At 39.8% G+C, this 20918-nt stretch overlaps 1 protein-coding gene across 1 annotated transcript in view; it reads left to right on the top strand.

The window, feature by feature from the left end:
• Positions 1-20918, top strand: part of LOC149462635 (uncharacterized) — a 460266-nt gene that overhangs the window by 324134 nt on the left and 115214 nt on the right. The window contains exon 25 of the mRNA XM_089676647.1: positions 12539-12714. Within this exon, the coding sequence (XP_089532773.1) occupies positions 12539-12714 (176 nt within the window). The remainder of the gene's footprint in view (positions 1-12538; positions 12715-20918) is intronic.

Genomic DNA, 20918 nt, shown 5'->3' with positions numbered 1-20918 from the left:
CATGAACACAGCAAATTCATGTCCGGAATTTATGAATCCGAAAGGCATTCGTACCCAACAATATTGTCGATTCCCAAAACTGAAGGCCAGTTTGTATTGGTCTTCCTCACTCACCTTTATGGTCCAATACCCCTGTGCACAATCCAAAGCTGTGAAAACTTGGGATCCTTGGAGCTGGGCGAGACACTGGTCTATGTATGGGACAGGCCATCCTGACATGTACACACGTTTGTTTAGCTGACGGAGATCAGCGCACAAACGCCATTGTCCATTGGGTTTTAAGATACCCAGGATCGGGTGGTTGTAGGAGCTGTGGATGGGCCTAATTATACCCCTTTCATGTAACTTCCTGATAATCTCAGCTAGAGATTCATAGGAAGCTAATGGTAACCTATACTGTCTTACGAATACTGGTGGGGCATCTGGATCTGTTTGGATCCTAGCGATGTGTAGGTCAGTAGTCCCACAATCGTAAGAATCCTTGGCAAAGATCTCTTGGAATTCAAGGAGAAGCTCTCGGAGCAATTGTCGGTCGAGATCACTGGCACACGCGTCGGCGAGGGCCACCATCTCTTCCACTAACTCCTTGAATCCAGGAAAGCTTTCCGGCTGACCTATCTCATATGCTTCTTCAAGTTTCGTGGTGAGGTCATTGGGTATGTGATGTGTGTGTGTGTTCTCCTGCCATCCAGGTTCTTTGGGGTACTCTTGTTCTTTGATTGGGTGATCAAAGACAATTGATGTCTCTTCGATTCGACAGGTGCCATCTTTAGAATCGAATGGATAAATGGACTCTATGGTGAAAATACCCTCTGGTAATGAATGGAATGTTTGTTCAATTAATTGTTCCTCCGACAAATATTCATCGGGGATGAGTCCAATCACCTGGTTAGTAACCCCAAAGGTATAATATTCAGTCTCTACCGCTAGACCAATAAGGGTCTCTTTGGGTAAGACGATGTCCTGATTGGACAGATTATGTACGTAAATGTACATCGGGGATTGATGTGTGTTGACTAGGGGCGTGTGTGTAATGTTCAGTCCCTCCCCCTGCATTTTATGGGAGAGGCATACTAATGCATCTGACCCCTTCAGTCTATGTCCCTTTTTAACTTGGATGGGGAGTATGAAATTATTTATGCCCTTAGGAATTGTAATCTTTTGGGCTACCTGGACTTCAACAGCATAAGGCATCTGTTGCTGGGATTTTAAAGCTAAGTCCAGATTTTGGTATTTTTCGGGGTCCCCCTTTAGTCGACTCCATAAACAGTCATTAATTAGGTCGACTTGCATTGCAAAGCGATGTAATACATCGTTGCCAAAATAAATTTTAGTTTGGGGATTATCCAAGACTAGGAACACATGGGCGGCTGTTTTGTTTCCTACAGTGACGTTTAAGAGACACCTAGCCATTGAATTGTGATCATCAGAGTCATCAAGGGAGTCTGAAATCCAATGACGCTGAGGTGTGGAGAAACGGATCATTTCCATTTCGGTCAGGTGTTTGATCAACCCATGGCTTACAAAGCTGTGTTCCTGTCTCAAATCTAGTTTGGCATATTTTGACCTATTAAGACCATTTATCCGGATGGGGATAAACAAGTCGCTGTTAACCCTTTCAATACCTGTCAAGAATTGGGTGTGATCTCCCCCTTTTCTTGGTTTATCCTCCTGATGAAAAGATATCGTAAGGATGTCATCTTGGAGGGAAATATCTTTGATTTTATCTTGGGGAATTCTAAAAATGTGTTCCTCATCTCTTCTGATAGGGTTACAGTCATCAGGTTTGATAACCGTTACATCAGGAAGTTGGCTGTTCCTGAAATGGATTTCTAATGATCCAGGCCTTTCTTCCACCAGGTGGCAGTGTTGTCGGGAATGGGGAGTTTTAAGTTTCCCATATTTAATTGGGGTATTTACCTGTGACCACAGGACTTGGTTCACACAATCAACTATGGTGTTCAGCCTTTTTAGGAAGTCCATCCCAATTATCATGTGGTGCTGTGATATGCTAGCAATGATGATGGGGTGTCTCAGTTCCTTATTACCCAGTTTCAGTTTCAGCCAGGCGGTACCCATGACTTGTAAAGGGTCTCCACCTACACCAATCAATGAGCTGTCAAAACTTTTAAGTCTTGGCTTGGTGGGCATGACATTCGCCACTTTGTCAAAATGCTCCTGTGACATGATGGTTGCTTGGGATCCAGTGTCTATTAAGCCGACAATCGAAAGATCACTGGCATCCTGCACCTGCACCGTGGCATAATATCTCCCATCAGATTCAGTCAGCTCACACATGAAATTAGTGTGGTTGAAGATCTGTGGGCCCTTCAATAACATATGACTGGCTCTTATCTCACCGCATGTGGTGGACACATTACCCTTATCCTCCCTGGTGGGATTCTTGGACTGTCTCAAGACAGAAGCACAACTAGAAGTTGGTGCTCCGTCTGGCTTGTCAATCCCGACGACTTCCGATGCCGCGACTATATTAGGGGCAATAGATGGACACTGAAAAACAGGAGAATCATTAATAACCAACAACTGGTCCCCCTTTGCCTGAGAACTAGCTTCTCCATTAGTAGGCGTGTCAGGGACGGGGCACACATCTCCTGTCATTTGACTCAGTGTCCTCCCCTGTTGGTTTAAGGCTTGGTTGCCTGTTAATTCTGTGACCCTTGGTTGGTCACAGGAGCTGCTCCTAAAAAAGGATTGGATGGAAATTGAGTGACAAGCCTGTCCATTTGTTCAGCCATTTTGCTGACCTGTGCCTCTATTTGTCCAATACGCTCAGAGGAGTCATTCTGTTGATTCTCCCTTTTCCTATACTTGCGCTTGTATTTTGGACGAGACTGGTAATGAGACTCAGAGTCAGAACTACTGCTCTGATCCCGACGCCATTGTTCTCTCTGAGGTTTTGGGGTCTCCCTGTTATTAAAGGGAGCCTGGGGTACTGTATCCCCCCTTTGAGCTTGAGGGTGTTCTTGGCGTGGAGGAAATCTTTGGAAGTCGGAGTTTTTATTAAAATTGGGATTCTTATTGTAATTATGGGGCTTGTTGAAATTGGGGTTCCCATAAAAATTCCCATGTTGGTTTTGGCGAGGATAATAGAACCTCTGAGGATACCATTGCCTCCTTTGATTCTCATCACTGTACTGACCCTTACCATACTTTTTATTCTTCTCACTTCCACTACCGTAGTTCCCTGGCTTTTGTCTATCCTTTCTCACCCACTGATTTTGGGGTGCAAAGTTATGGACCTCCTTCACTTGCTGGGTTTGAGGTACAAATCTAGGGGAACCATTGGTTTTACCCCCACGGACTACTTCCGCATATGATTTCTTCTCTGCCTGCAAATTTGGATTTGGAGGGGAGACGGTAGTGGCTGCTACTATCTTGGGGCTATTTTTAGGTTCTCTTTTTATCCCGCCCTCACTGGACTGTTGGATCGAGAATAAATAGTCACTCTCTCTCACCAACCAATCAAGAGAGCATCCCTTTCTGTAATCCTTTGCAAGTCCCAATTTTATGTAAGCAGGTAATGCTTCATAGAATAGTGTCTTGAATTCTGGCTGGTTAGGATTGGGATCCTTTTCAGCCAGGAAATAGGCATTTCTGAGGACAGCCAGAAATTCTGCAGGGCTTTGGTGAGGACCACACTTTAAATTGTAGGCCGCAGCCTTGGCAGAGGTTACAGTTTTATAAGGCCCAAATTCCATGTGGCACTTATGTTTAACCTCTCTCCAGGACTGATTGGAATAGGCCCTCAAGGTCTCAAAGAATTGCCGGTATTTCTCTTCAAACACCCATGGCAGCAATTCTATTTTGGTGTGGTCATCTCTAATGCCCAGAATCTCTAACGTCTGTTCATATGTTCTCATGTGTTCGGTGATCTCAAGGGACCCTTTCTTAGAAAACATAGGAACAGTGTCCTTCAGGAACTTAATAACCTTTGGGGTGTCATATCTCCTGAATGACCCCTGGGATTTCGCTTCCTGCCTATATGAAACCTCATATCTTTCTTCAGAGCGCTCTGGAGTGTATCTTGAAAGCTTAGGAGGTGACCTATATTCTGACCCTGACTCACTATCAGATACTTCGCTGTGATGCGGGTATCTCCGCTCATCAGCCTCTGGCTTAACTGGGTTGGTCCGTCTTTGGACCCCAGAATTTATTTGGGCCGTCAACCTTATAATCTGCTCCTCCAGAGTTTTCTGCTCAGATTTTATCAAGGTAAGTTCTGACTGGTCATGCTTATCCCCTGGGTGAACTTTAATTTTGACAGGAGATAACCTCTCTGATCTGAAGTACTCCACCTCATCTTTCAAGTCCTGATACTTCTTTTGAAGTTGTTTTAATTCCTGAAAGTTTCTTTCATACAGGTCCTGAGCACTTCGAAAGTCTCCGACCAATCTATCATAATGTTTCTCGGATTCGTCTAAACGAATACCGGCATGACCAAGCTTCCCTTTCAAAGACTCAATGTCCTGATTTTTGCTTTCTAACAAGAGGCGGGCCTCTGACAACTCTTCCCTTAGAGTCCTGGTCTGCTGGGCAGCTCCAGCGGTCATGAACCATAACATGGGCCAAGCTTCTAGGAGAAGTCTGTCACGGCTTCTATCACTTTCTGCTCCAGCAAATGCTATTAAAAACCCAACAACCTGGCCCTTTTGGTTAAACAGGTCCTCAAAGGTATTCATGGCCTGCTCTTTCTCTTCATCCACAAATTCATTATTACTATCCCCCAAATTCAATTTCTTGCGGAGATAATTTATTACTTCATTTTCAACATACTTCTGCCAAGCACCGGCAGCTTTCCGAGCTGGCTTCATAACTTCCTGCTCAATGCCTTGAGCCGCCATATTTTCCTCGTTATGCTTGGAAGAAGTGGATCCGTGATTACTGGATGCCATTTTGATATAAATATATGTTTGACAACGTGTACAAATATACAATCACCAGTGCGTTTTGTGTTATGGTACGATTTCTATGGATCTCAGCAGTGCCTCCAAATTTATGTTGTGGTGGTTTATGTAAGGATATATATTATTTATAAAGGGCGTGTCCCTTTCCCTTAGATGAAATATTACAGTGCCTCCAGCCGTTAAAATACGGCAAATATTTAGTAAATCAATAATTTGGACACCTTGATAATTTGATCACCACTTATTATTATACCTTGAATTCTTTTAGCCAATATGATTTCGTACCATACACACAAAATTTGCCTTATAATAGATAAATATAAAAATTTATTTATGTACAAAAATTATATATATATTAACACAAAACACAAAAGACTGGTGATAAATGAATATTGGTACACACAATCAAAAATATATCCTACCAATGTAAGACACAATAATAAGGTCTCTAACTAATTACATCAATCACAAATTTAAATGATACGGTATTTATTAAATTTATTAATAATTAATAATTTCGAATATCTCAAGGGTTATATTCTTACACGCCGTGGCCATAGGCCTGCAAGAAGTAAGCCCTTGATATGTGATACTCTGGTTATTAATATTCAATAAATTATGAAATATGGAAAAATTTATAATATGGCAATCAACAATTTTTTCTTAACAGTAACACAGTATCTGACTACATATATCTAACTATCCAATATTGTTGTACTACACTACGGTAATTTTTATGATTCTACACAACAGAGGAAATAATTAATCCAAATCAAATAAACATCTCACCACACCCGGACGTCAGACTAGGCAACTCTCCCGTGGATTTAGCTGGCAGTGGAACGCCTTTAGACTGATATATAGGCAAGTGATAGATTCAATAGGGGAGAATGTAGGAAGTTATAAGTTTAGAGGTTTAAAGTTTTAGGAAGTTTGAAAAGATGGAAGAGTAGTTATTTCAGCAGAGATCTTCTTCAGATGTCAGGTCTTTCCATGAGGTCTTTATGAGGGTTCTTTTTTTTTTCATGAGGTTTTCTTTTTCTGTTACAGCACATGGGCTTTTTATATCCACTAGTCCATTGTTCTAAGATACCTTCCCACCAGGCTTCCTGATTGGCTAGTTGAGAAATGTGTGTACATAAGCTATTTCTCACCTGCCCGCCAGGTGGCGGTCATGTATCACAGAACAATGTGAGTATTTGAGATGACTCATACCTTGGGTGGAATCTTCAGGTAATTTCAGGAATAAAATATACGGCTCTATCCAGATATAGCAGTGATACCTATATTATTCTAAATAGGGACCATGGAATATAGGTGTATATTCGGTTATTCCTCCTTGAAGTATCATCCTGTTTGTTTCCTGATAAGACATGTAACTAATGCTAGTTTATAATACATCTTACTTCCCATCATCTCAATACTCAAGTTAGTGATATATAGTTCCCATTGCTGAGTATTTAGTGGTGTTTAAAGTCTATGACATCTTATTTATAATCTGTTTTTGTAGTACATTTTTGTAATGATATACAGTGAACTTTTAACTTAAATGTCCTGAATTTCACCCCTTGGTTTCAGCATCAACATTTCCTCTGTGTAGGGAAAAAAATCTCTGTTTGCCTAGCCCTTGTATCGGACTCATGGTAAACAATTGTTAATGCTTTCACCCTTGGTGAACAATAGTAGATAGTAATAGTTTCAGAGGTTTGTTGGTTCATCACACTCTACAGGTTTTGGTTAAGCTTCCAAACAGTTGAGTTCCCGTCTCATTATTGTTGAAATGTTTACAAGTCAGAGTCCTATGTGTTTGACTTTCTGTAGATGCATTCTTCTTACTTCCATATACAAATAGTCCTTGTTGACAGTTTAAACAATCCCATTGTCTTGGAAAAGTCTTAATTCCCTGTTCTCTTCAGTTCTTTAACTAGAATTCTTGAAGGTTTAACCAAGACAAAATTAACTCTTAACATCCGGTTCTGCTGAGCTGTTTGCTATATAACATTATGTCTTGATAAAAGTCATATTTTTGACATGATTCCAAAAGCCCACAACAGGCCATTAAAGTGCACAATGCTCAAATCTTCATTACATTAGCCAGTGCATGACCTAAATGATGCTTTCCTATAAGATAAAGCAAAAGGCATTTTATTTTTTGAATGTTCACACATGATCCTATATACATGTGTTTCCTAATGTGATCTGCATGTACACTTAAAATAAAACAAATATGATCTTTATCTCAATTAATAGAACATCCTCTAATGTCCCATTTATAAAGACTTTTTCTTGACACTCAGCACAAATTTATAGCAGTAGGAGAACAATACTCTTTCCACATGATTAGGCACTATTTGTTTAGGGAATTTGGCAAACAAAGCCACATTCAGGCTCAGACAACTTCCTTAAATTAATTTGGAAGGTTAACTAACGGTTTTAGAATTTGCACCACACTAGCTCTGTTGAAGACAATGTTATGTTTTTATATATAGACAGGCTGCCAGCTCGATCACTGCCACCTACCTTCGAGGCATATCTCTAGCTCCTAGAAATTCACTGAGAAAACAAAACACTTGCCACTATTCCTCGAATGTAAATTCATCTCGGACAAACATTTTAATGTAACATTCACAACTGTGTATAGACATCTAATTAAAATGTGACAGGAATATTTAAAATTGCACATATTCTTGCTACAAACATCATGGAATTTTAGTGTCCTTTCTTGTCAATTGTTTTGGGTATTGAAATACTGCCACAGAGTATATCATTAGCTTTCCTGTCAGTACATCTGCTTCATTTTGTTAAAGACTAACTGTAGATAAAAGTTAATTAACCAAAGCTTGCATGCCACTTGTAATCCTCCTTTATTCCTCAAACATCTCTTTCTCTAGCAGAAAGTTGGAAGCAGAATAATTCCTATCTGTGGTTTCTAATATCCGCAACTGTGTATTTATCATATTGAACCATTGGGTGTGGGGCTTAGGCAGCATGCAGTAAATTGTCTAGGGATGGTATTGGAATGGTCTAGGCAGAGTTTAAGTTCCTTTACAAATAATTTCAGGTGTACAAAATTAGTCTTATTGTTCAAGATAAATCAGATATACAGTATAACACAGAGGCCAATGCTAAAACAAAAGAATAGTTACACACAAAACAAAAACATAAATATAATGTACCACGCAACGTTTAAATAGGTATTGTGGTCTTCAAGTGGTTAAATATGTATGTAATAAGAAAGCCTCGCTACAAATGAAAAAATGTGAATAACAATATTAAAAATTTGTAAAAAACGTAGCTGCCAGCACCAAATATAGGATACACTATATTCCACAAATATAGAACAAAATTGTGCAGCGCTAAATAGTGAGTGCATAAATAATAAAAAGAACTACAAAACACAAATGACTAAAAGTCCATCGGATGTGGATTACCAGTGCATGAAATAATGAATGATTCCATGAATGATTCTTCCCCAATTTCATGTAAATGGAATCACCACGTGCGAATCACAAATAAATCAAAAGGCTTACAAGAAGCCCTGTGATCCTCATAAGAGAAGTCCACAAAAGTTTTCATAGATTGAAGCAACAGTTACCAACCAATCATCAGCAGATAAGAGACTTAACACCAACTCTTCTCCCATGAAAGGGTAACATTGGCATAACACTCACATAAGGGAGAAAAGAGAAGGCTCCAATACTGTAAATCCGATAAAATGTTTATTAAAAATAAGGTACCTATATAAATTCACATGAAGATCTTGTATTCAGGCATTCTAAATAAAGCTCCTCCAGGCTTCATTCACCAACATTCCACCAAAGTACGTGATGGCCACCAGCTCCACCCGACACATTTCGTCATAAATGACGATTTATTGATGATTTGCATGTGTTGATTCCATTTAAACAAGATTTGGGAATAGGATCATCGATTTATTCATAATTTCATGCACTGGGTGGCAGTTATCCACATCCTATGGACTTTTTGTCATTTGTGTTTTTTATTATTTATGTACTCACTATTTAGCACTGCACAATTTTGTTATATATATATATATATACACATATATATATATATATATGTGTGGTTAAACATAGCATACAAATATAAAAACTATTGTTTAGTATGATGGACTAACGGTTTTCATTAAAGTGGTGTTAAACCCAGAAGTGAACATTTAATATATTGCAGCTTACCATTTTTTAGATGTATACACAACATGATGTTGAACCTTGGAACCTTTTTCTGTGTAATCTCCACCTAAATTATTACAAACATTTCTTTTATAGTGTTAACAGATGATATGATATTTCCTCAAATGTTAGATATTTAAGCATGGTGCAAGACTGGTAAAGATGAAAGTGTTTTTTGCAAACGCAGTGAAAGTCTAAGCAATAATCTGGACCAGGCCCTTTGACTGAAGCCACTTTGTTTTGGTCTACTTTATCACCCGTAAAGTAATTTCATGCTTTTGCCATGCAGGGCAACGTAACAGGTTGCCTTAAATGCAGACTTACATAGACATATACTGTATGCTTACATTCCTTTTGCTCTCCTGCCACCCTCAATTATCTGCCAGGAGCAAAATAATGCAGGCCATAGACGGGGAGAAAACCGGCTGTTTTTTTTTTTGTAGAAAAACGAAAAATCGGTCGTTCAATCGGCTGACGTTACCACCATTGGTAAAAAAGAGTCGGCTGATTTTCGTCCGGCAAATATAATAGCGGTGTCCCTGCAGAGAGCTCCGCTATTATATTTGACAGAAGAAATAGAATATGAATAAGAAAAAGAAAAAATAGAATATGAATAAGAAAAAGAAGAAAAAGAATATGAAGAAGAGGAAAAGAAGAAATAGAATATGAATAATAAGAAGAAATAGAATATGAATAAGAAGAAAAAGTTGCAACATTGTATCTATTTGTATCCATTTCAGATACAGATGTTTCTATTCGGATACAAATAGATACAATGTTGCTATACTTTTAAATGTCAAATATAATATCGGACTGAAATTCTTTTTTTTTCTCCTTCTTATTCATATTCTATTTCTTCTTATTATTCATATTCTATTTCTTCTTTTTCTTCTTCATATTCATATTCTATTTCTTCTTTTCTTCTTTTCCTTCTTCTTGCTGGTCACTGCTCATGCACATTTTTTAAAATTGGTAAAAAGATCAGCCGATTTATTCGTCATTGCTGCGAAAATCAGCCGAACGACAAAATTTGGCTGATTTTTTTTTTCCAACATGACCGACAAAAAAAAAGTGTCAAAATCACGAAAAACGAGTGACTGATTACCCCACTAACGATCTGAAAATCGGCCGATTTTGTTTTTCGGATGAAAAATCGGATGGTTTTCTCCCCGTCTATGGCCTGCATAAGTCCCAGTGTAAGCTACGAGCTGCTGGCTTGATAGCTTGTATAGGAATATGGAATCCCTGTTTGACAGCTCCGATTGGCCCAGCCTTGCCATATGGAGTGAGGCACATGCTCCTCTATACCAGGAACTTCACTCACGCCACTGAACAGATTGACATGGGATGGAAGAAAAGTGAGTGTATGCTACTGTTAAGGAGAAGGTTGAAGGAAACCTGTAGTTTTGCCCATAGTGTGTACACCACAAGTTTGCTTTGGGTAGGAGAAATAACATCTGACATCAGACTATTGCGTAGCCTACCTTAGTAATAAGGTTCTAGAAGGTAGAATGGCACTAAGCTGGCAACATGGACTGTGGTACCATATTACTACTAAAAGGCAATTTGCTATAGATGTGATTCACAGTGGCAGCATTGTATCATTCTAGCAAAAGGGATTCAAGAAAATATTAAAACATATCTGAGATAAAAGTAGAGTCATAGATACAAGGCTGCTTTTCTTGGTGTCTCCTTAGTAGAAATTCTAACAAGGAGGATACAAAATATTTGCTTTCCTATGAGCTTTTGAGCCAGCTGTGTGGGGCAAGCAGAAATGCTATTATTGCTTATTTTTTATAATTTCGACAATTATTTTCAGCATATTTTACATAACATCTTAAATTATATTTCTTTAAGTGACTGTTACATAAGTTAAGTTTGTTTTTTAATGTATGGAAAATAGCAGAAAATCAGAATTGTACTGCAATATTAATGGAGGTTTTAATCCAGAGCTAATTACCTCTGTTATCATTTCTGTTGCCAGATATGGTCACCATTAAGCAAAGAAACTGCTGCTTATCTTTTATTGATATTTGTCACATTGCAGTTTAATTGCTTTGGAAGTGAGGACTAATGAAATACAGTTTTCTTCTTTACAAAAGAATGTGGACTTTCAATAACCTCTCTCTAATTGAGAAGTCACTTTGTTTAAACACATCTTCTTACAGCAAGCAATGCACTCCCTAGTGCACTGTATTGATTGTTTTGTATACAAAGTGTACTGCAGTATCCATTAGTGAGATTATTTTGTATTTATCAGGTCACATGTGGAATTAAATCTTAAAGAAAATATTACTTTTTTTCGGTTTTGGTTTTTAGTAGAAAAAAAAACTTCCAGATTTATTCTTTCCAAAGGGATTCTAAATTTAGATTAAAGTAATTACTTGTTTCCTCCTCTCCTGCTATGCTATGAAGAATTAATGCTATGTCTGCTGCTGGAAAAACAGCAACTATATAGAAAAAAGGATTCATTTACAGTGCATTTACAGCATGCAGACTTGTGCTTGGTATTAGATGCAATACAGAAATAAAACCATATCTGGTTTGTGGTCTAATCTAAAGACCCAGGTCTGGTTCCAAGTCTAGCTGGAAGTGAAATGCTACAGGTGATACAATGAAGAGAAGTTGTTTGATAACATTCTGCATTTGTTCTGCATGTACCACAGGCTCTGAAGATGTTGATCGCTGCTATAGTTAAAGTGTTACTAAACCCACAACAGTAAAATCAGTCTGTATATGCAGTAAAGGATGCTTGTTATTCTCACTGTGGAACCTGAGGGGTTAATCCTCTCCCTTGTTTAAAACAGCCTGTTTGATCCTGTCTTCTCTGATCCTCCCCTTATTCTACTGTCCCGAATCCATTTGCTGATAGTACAAAGGAGTCGCCTAGGAGTCACTCTGCACATGCTCAGTTTGGTGTGTATTGCTAGAGGCTAGAGTTTTGTTTTTTTGGGGGAGGGTGCATGTGATCCTCACAGGGCCAATCAGTGCTGTCCAGACAGAGGTTCAGGGGTCACCCAGCCTCATAGAACAGTCAGATGAGAATGAGATTTCTGACAGGCTTTAACCAGTGCTTGGCCAGACACTGATAGAAGTCACAAGACTACTATTATACTGCTGATGAGAAAAGGTATTTAACAGTTTATAGTTACTAAAATAATTGCATTTTCATGTTTATGTGTACTGTGGGAGACCAGATACAGCAAACGCAGGGTCTTGGGTTTAGTAACACTTTAAAGACCAGGTATGATAACATCCTTTTGTGGAAGGAATGAGCAGTTCTATATATATATTGCAAGCTATAATTTGTTTTTTGGCTGCTTGTTAGCTATAGTTTTGCATGTTCAAAGTGTGTGGTGTTTGTGTACAATCTGAAACAATTGTATATTGCTGACATAACACATGCCTTTTTTTATCTAGATACTGCATCCTTATTTGGATGATAACAGTGTACTTCTAGTACAACTCTTTGGTATGGCTGCCACTTATGCCCCTCATACTAGCAGTGACAAGCGTGGTCATGTGATATCCAAAAATGGACAAGATCTTGAACTTCAGCCAACACTGGGTTGGACTGTCTTTCCCTTGTTTCACAGGTACATTTTAAGCAGAGTATTCTACATTTTGTTTTACAGAATATCAAATATCCATGAAAATAATTAAAAGTAAACACTTTAAAAGTAGATACAATTATGTTCTATACTGAGGAATTCAAAATATCGTTGTTTTATACTCTATATACACATTACAGTAGTGTTTGGCTTTGCAGTGTTGCCATGAACAGCTATTAGATGTTATTATTTATTAGTTATTAGATGTTATTTACTATAAACCCTTGTATTAAATATGTTTTGAGGGAGTAAATATTGGGACAACAAACAGGTGATTTACATTTAGAGTTGAGTCGTTACATTTTAAGCACTAAGTAATATACTTTTCAAACTAGATCTTCACAACTAAAGGTATTTGATTTAGGGCTCGTACATACCAGATGGAATTGTCTGTATTATGGAGAGTTTGAATTAATTAGGCTGAAGGCTTTTACATGGTGAGCAGCTTCTTTTTCTTGTGGAAAGGTCTTTGGAGTGTGAAGCGGCCAGCAATCACTGGGAGCCAGCTCCCTGAGTGGAGAAATCATTGAGATGCAGTGCCTGCAGCAGAGTTTTAATCATTTTTTTTTGCATTTCTTTAGTTACTTTCTGTTTTTCAGGACTAGGAAAATTATGTCATACATCCCAGGAGTCTCCGGGGGGGAGTGTTTTCTCAGCTAAGCACACCCTCCTGCAGGCATGCTTGAGGTAAGGGCAGATAGATTCCAAGAAGTAAATGCTACATGAATCATTTGCCCTTACTCAAGATGGCCACATGCTTTCAAAGTGATTTCTCAGTAAAATAAAGCATGTAGACATAAAAGGATGGCTGATTTTGCTGTGATTGTTAAAAATGCATTATCGTTTTTGGTTTGTGGTGCTCAGATGCATTGTAGTTCATTTTTAAGATCTTTGTACAGGGTGACTTTCATGTGGTCCTCATGTGGTTCCCTTTGTGCACTTTCCCATGACTCTGCGGGATTTTAAAGCCGGTTCTCTCAAAAATTCAACTGCCTTTTGAACCTATCAGGGATATTACTTTAAGAGTAGTTAGGGTTTGACCAGAATTCTACTTTAATCACTACTCACTAAATATAGTCATTAAGTCAGTTTTCTATCCATTTACAGACTGAATTTTCTAAGCCTATAGACCTTAACCTACACATTATTGTCTGTGGGTAACTGTGCCTAACACTTTTTAGCAAAGTCCAGCAAAGCCACGTAGGCTTGCAGAATCTTATTGCAGCCTCAGAACAAACAATAAACGCTTGTACAACATTAAAAAGCATGTTCACAAATGCTAGAAGTTTGGTTAATAAAATGGAAGAACTGGAACTGCTGATGGAGGATTTCAAGTTTGTGGGAGTATCAAAAACCTAGTTTGACAGCACACATCACTGGCTTGTGACTGTCCAGGGGCAATCCCTGTATCGGTGGGACAAGGTGGGCAGAAGAGTGGAGAGGTGTGCCTGTATATCAAGAGCAATTTGCTAGAGAATACAAGGGATGAAATTGCTAATGGGGCATCGGAGGAAATGGAATCTTTGCCGTTGGAGCTTCAGAGGGATGAAACAAATGGGAAATTAATAGCGGGTGTATGCTACAGGCCCCCAGACATGAAGGATGAAGAGGAGACAACTTTCCTGGCACAGTTAGAATTGGTATTGAGGCAGGGAAATGTTGTGATGGAGGTAAAATCAACAAAATAATATCTTTATAGTGCCGCGCTCCTATTTGTGTATATATAAATCAATTACCAATCTATACTCAATCTGATAGGTGAATAACTTAATAAATCAAATATAAATCCTTGTGATAGGTGACAAACCCTAGACTAATATAGCTAAGAAATTACCAATATATATAAATGCATGCATCACATGTGGTGGATGATACTCAATAATTAATAAATATATAAACATATAAGTATAATAAGTGCCTCTCTGAATATAAAGTGATCAATCAAAAATCATAATTGTGTAAAAAACCATATTTAAATGTGCACGTGCATAGTTCATGAATAAATAAAGTCTTTAAAAGTGCAAGTGATTCCTTATTTCCAGGTGCCTTGTGGTCTCCCTATGCGCTCACCTTTGTATTGGCCTGAATGAATTCAGGCAAATAGACTTTTTGATCCTTCCAGGATCTATGGGTAAGTATTCATGTGTTAAATATTCCAAGGTATAGATATAGGTGCTTCTGTTCTCTCCTCCTTCTCCTTATTCAGCTGCTCATGCACCGATAATAAGACCAGCTTTATCTCCTAATTCCCCTCCAGGGGTCACCTCCTTCTCATGTCCTCCTTCCACCAATGTGGAGTTTAAGGGTCAGATGTAGATAAAAAGAAAACACACCATAGTGTCTTATCCTTATGTAAAATTGGGATTTATTTTGCCTGTGGTAGTGATACACAGCAATATGCGATTCCTTGGTGGTCCAGGGCAACATAGATTTCACAGTATACAGTGAGTATTCCTCTGCCACTGTTCTCCCTCCTTGCCTGCCTCTGTCCAGGACAGAGGCAGGCAAGGAGGGAGAACAGTGGCAGAGGAATACTCACTGTATACTGTGAAATCTATGTTGCCCTGGACCACCAAGGAATCGCATATTGCTGTGTATCACTACCACAGGCAAAATAAATCCCAATTTTACATAAGGATAAGACACTATGGTGTGTTTTCTTTTTATCTACATCTGACCCTTAAACTCCACATTGGTGGAAGGAGGACATGAGAAGGAGGTGACCCCTGGAGGGGAATTAGGAGATAAAGCTGGTCTTATTATCGGTGCATGAGCAGCTGAATAAGGAGAAGGAGGAGAGAACAGAAGCACCTATATCTATACCTTGGAATATTTAACACATGAATACTTACCCATAGATCCTGGAAGGATCAAAAAGTCTATTTGCCTGAATTCATTCAGGCCAATACAAAGGTGAGCGCATAGGGAGACCACAAGGCACCTGGAAATAAGGAATCACTTGCACTTTTTGCACTTTTAAAGACTTTATTTATTCATGAACTATGCACGTGCACATTTAAATATGGTTTTTTACACAATTATGATTTTTGATTGATCACTTTATATTCAGAGAGGCACTTATTATACTTATATGTTTATATATTTATTAATTATTGAGTATCATCCACCACATGTGATGCATGCATTTATATATATTGGTAATTTCTTAGCTATATTAGTCTAGGGTTTGTCACCTATCACAAGGATTTATATTTGATTTATTAAGTTATTCACCTATCAGATTGAGTATAGATTGGTAATTGATTTATATATACACAAATAGGAGCGCGGCACTATAAAGATATTATTTTGTTGATTTTACACCATTAAGTGAGTTTGTGTAAGTGCCAGCGCACCAATCACATTTAGTTATAAAGATAATTGTTTAACACCTACTGACAGCCTCAATTCATAATAGCTCACAAGGAATTACACTATTTATAATGTTGTGATGGAGGACTTCAATTATCTGGATTCTGACTGAGCAGACGGAACTGCTCACTCATCAAAGGTTCATCTTTTCTCGAATGTTTTTCAGGACAGTTTCGTGTGTCAGTTGACAGATGCCCCAACCAAAAATAATGCACTGTTAATTACAAAAAACACAGATCTGATTGCAGATGTGGAAGTAAGGGACAACGTAGGAAACAGCGATCACAGAGTAATTATGTTCAATGTAAATCATAGGAAAAGGAGACACAAGGGTAGGACAAGAACACAAAATTTCAAAAGAGCCAACCTTACTAAACTACAGAACAGACACCCTAAAATTAATAGTATGTAAACTATTAAAATGGATGACAGGGAACCATAACTAAGGTCTTTGTAATGATCATTCTTGCCAGACCAACCTGTTAACATTCTATGAGTGCTTAGCTGTAAACTTGAGAAAGAAATGCCTGTGGATATAGTGTACCTGGATTTTGCCAAAGCATTTGACACAGTATCCCATATACGCCTAATTTACAAATTGAGCACATCCAGAGGGTGGTAATAAATAGCATATCTTCTGAATGGCCTGCAGTTGTAAGTGGGGTACCCCAAGGCTCTATCCTGGGATCAAATCTGTTAAACTTGTTCATAAATGATATAGAGGTTGGTATAATAGTTCGATCTCAGAGTTTGCTGACAGTATGCTAAGCTAAGCAGGGTAATAATTCACAACAGGATATACTGTAGCAACAATACTGAAAGACCTTGCTAAAATAAAGGATTGGTCAACTGCATGGCAAATGAGGTTTAATATTGAATAATGTAAAGTAATGCACTAGGGGGCTAAAATATGAATGCAAGTTACTCTCTAGGGGGAGAACCTTTGGATGAATTGAGGATGGGAAAGGATCTGGGGATCCTATTAGATCACAGGTTCTGCAATAACATTCAATGCCAAGCTGCAGCAAGCAACATTAGCAGATTATTAACATGTAATAAAAAGGGAAATACCTAAAGAGACAAGACTATAATTCTACCACTTTTTAAAACTCTGATTCGACCATATCTTGAGTATGGTGTCCAGTTCTGGTCACCAGTCCTCAGGAAGGATGTGTGGAAATGGAAATAATCCAGATAAGGTCAATAAAGTCAATAAGGGAGCTGAGGACCTCAGTTATGAGGAATGACTACAAACATATTCTCCGTGCAGAAGAAACACTTAAGAGGAGGTATGATGGCAATAAACAAATATAATAATTGTGATTCTAGTATAGGGAGAAATGTCTCAGGTCACATAGGGAGAAATGTCTCAGGTCACTTAAGGACATGTGACCACTCAATGAATGAGAAGTGATTTAACCTTAAACTGTGAAAGGGGTTCTTTTTTGTTAGAGCGGCAAGGATGCAGAACTCCCTTCCACAGTTGGTGGTGTCAGGAGGGTGTGTTGACCATTTCAAAAAATGTTTAAATGGGTACCTTGGCATATGCAAAATACAGGTATATAGGAAATGGTAGTGACAAAAACACATGCTAACACTATATTGCCAAAAGCATTGGGACACCTGCCTTTACATGCACATGAACTTTAATGACGTCTTAGTCTGTAGAGTTCAATATTGAGTTGGCCCACCCTTTGCAGCTACAACAGCTTCAACTCTTCTGGGAAGGCTGTCTACAAGGTTTAGGAGTGTGTCTATGGGAATGTTTGACCATTCTTCCAGAAGCGCATTTGTGAGGTCAGGCACTGAAGTCAGACGAAAAGGCCTGGCTTGAAGTCTTTGCTCTAATTCATCGCAAAGGTGCTCTATCTGGTTGAGGTCAGGACTGAGCAGGTCAATCAAGTTCCTCCACCCCAAACTCACTCATCCATGTCTTTATGGACCTTGCTTTGTGCACTGGTGTGCAGTCATGTTGAAACAGGATGGGGCCATTCCCAAACTGTTCCCACAAAGTTGGGAGCATGAAATTGTCCAAAATGTCTTGATATGCTGATGCCTTAAGCGTTCCCGTCACTGGAACTAAGGGGCCAAGCCAAGCTCAACCCTTAAAAAACAACCCCACACCATAATCCCCCCTCCACCAAACTTTACACTTGGTACATTGCAGTTAGGCAAGTACCGTTCTCCTGGAAACAGCCAATCCCAGACACATCCATCAGATTGCCAGACAGGGAAGCGGGATTCATCACTCCAGAGAACACATCTCCACTGCTCTAGAGTCCAGTGGCGGCATACTTTATACCACTGATGCTTTGATGCAGCTGCTCAGCCATGGAAACCCATTCCATGAAGCTCTCTATGCACTGTTGTTGTGCTAATCTGAAGGCCACACAAAGTTTGGAGGTTTTTAGCTATTGACTGTGCAGACAGTTGGCGACTTCTGTGCACTGTGTGCTTCAGCATGCACCGATCCCACTCTGTCATTTTATGTGGCCTACCACTTCGTGGCTGAGTTTCTGTTGTTCCCAGTTGCTTTCATTTTGTTATAATACCACTAACAGTTGACCGTGGAATATTTAGTAGCAAGGAAATTTCATGGATGGACTTATTGCACAGGTGGTAACCTATCACAGTATCACACTTGAATTCACTTAGCTCCTGAGAGCAACCCATTCTTTCACAAATGTATTGTGACGGTAGGCAGGTAAAATCACCTGGTTGCTTTCAGGATGGCAGGCTCTATGTGGATTTGTTCCACTAGGGGGAAGTGTTGAGCCCTTCAACAGTGAGGTAATTAGCCCAGCTGAAGCAAGTGGGCTCATTAGGGCCTCCATAAAACTTCCCAGCCTGCATAGGGAGGTGCTCTACCCTGGAACCAGTTCTGTGCTTAAGTAGACTGTCTATGCGGTGAGACAAACGCCTGTGTGGCCAACCTCTAAAGAACAGGGAGATAGGGACTGGGTGTAGCACAAGGCTGCACCTAGTTGATAGCAAGGGAAGCTGTGTGTATAGTAAGTGGCCAAGTTGGCAAGGATTTATTTTCATGTTTCTTTTTGTTTTGATGTTTTTCCTCTTGTAAATAGTGTAAATAAACCGCACCTTTGTTTTCTCACCTAAACTGCTGTTTTGCTGTGCCTGCTTTGTGTTGTGAACTCATCCAGGGGGTCACACACCCCGCTGCCAAGCTAACCCCGTTACACATGGTGGAGGACCGCGGCAGTTTGTGGTAAATAAAGGCCAGCATGGAGGAGATAAGACAGCTGGCTCTGGCAAATGCCAATCAACAACAGCTAAATGCCAATCAACAACAGGCAAATGCCAATCAACAACAGACTAATGCAAGTCTCCAACAGAGCATTGCAGCCCAGCAGCAAGCCCTGGAACAAGCAGAGGCCTACCATAGGGAATTGCTGGATCAGCAGGAACAGAGACACCAGCAACAAACTGAGGCCTTCATGAAGCAGCTCCAGCAGAGGCAGCAGACTAAGGCTGGGAATGATTCCGGTAATACACCATCATTTTGTGTGGGACGTTTATTGCCAAAAATGACTGGAGAGGATGATCCTGAGGTGTTCTTAACCACATTTGAACGGACTGCTGAAAGGGAAAAGTGGCCTAAGGAGCAGTGGACTGGACTGATGGCCCTATTATTAGTTGGTGAGTCGCAGAAAGCTTATTATGACCTGGAGCCTGACCAAGCAAAAGACTATGATGTGCTGAAAGCAGAAATATTGGCACGATTGGGTGTTACCCTCGCTGTTCAGGCTCAGTGTGTGCATAATTGGACTTTTCCGCTGAGGAAACCCCCAGGTCGCAGATTTATGATCTCATTCACCTGAGCAGGAAACGGCTGCAGCCAGAGACTTTCACCGCATCAAAAATTGTGGAACGTGTGGTTATGGATCGGTTCCTGAGATCTCTTCCTAATGCCATTCAAAGGTGGGTCAGCCATGGAGACCCAGAGACAGCGGACAAGCTTGTGGATCCAGTGGAGAGGCACTTGGCTACGGAGAACCTGACCTCCTCTTCCAGAGACTACAGACTTTCCACCCTAAGACCAGACCATCCCCAGTGGTGGGTAAGATGATACCAATGGGTGAGGGTGGAGAGAGTGAGAGGGTGGAAGTTCTACCCAATGTCTGGCAAGAGTGGTTGGGAAGATCAAGGCCGCAAGAGGCAGCGAAAAAGGTTATTTGCTACCGCTGCCAGCAAGAGGGACATATTGCAGCCAATTACCCAGTTGTAGATGAGCCAATGCAATGTGACTTTCTAAGGGACAGACGTCAGTTGCTGTTTGCGACAGTCGCATGCACTGCCATCCAGGGGAACTGAGAAACATTTATGTAAAATGTCTTTCAATGGGAGTAAGGTTGTTGTGTTGCTGGATTTAGGTAGCCTGGTAACATTGATAAAAGGGGATTAGTCACTACAGAGGTCTCGGGGCATAAAAAGGTGGCTGTTATTTGTGTACATGGGGACACCAGATAGTATCCTGTGGCAACCGTGTCTTTTGGGACCCCCAAAGGTAACCTATGTGATGAGGTAGAGTTGGTGCCTCACTTACCACATGATGCCATTGTGGAGGAGGGATTTTCCAAAATTCTGGGAACTCTGGGATTGTCCTGAGCCCCCACTGTCTCCCCTTCAGACCAGGAAGGTAAATCCCAGGAATACTCAGAGTGAGGTAAGGAATCTCCCGAGTTCCCCTTGTTGGTATTAGCAGGGGAGACTCAAGGAACTAGGGAGGAGCCAACCATCTTCAGACGAAAACATGCCAGCTGTTGAGTTTTCTGACTTAGAGGTTGATAGGGAACATT

The sequence above is a fragment of the Staurois parvus genome, unplaced genomic scaffold (assembly GCF_062004578.1).
Source record: "Staurois parvus isolate SC_StPar_1 unplaced genomic scaffold, SC_StPar_1.0 ptg000172l, whole genome shotgun sequence".
Taxonomy (NCBI): Eukaryota; Metazoa; Chordata; class Amphibia; order Anura; family Ranidae; genus Staurois; species Staurois parvus.
The sequence above is the reverse complement of the archived record's forward strand: the minus strand, read 5'-3'. Positions and strand labels throughout refer to the sequence as shown.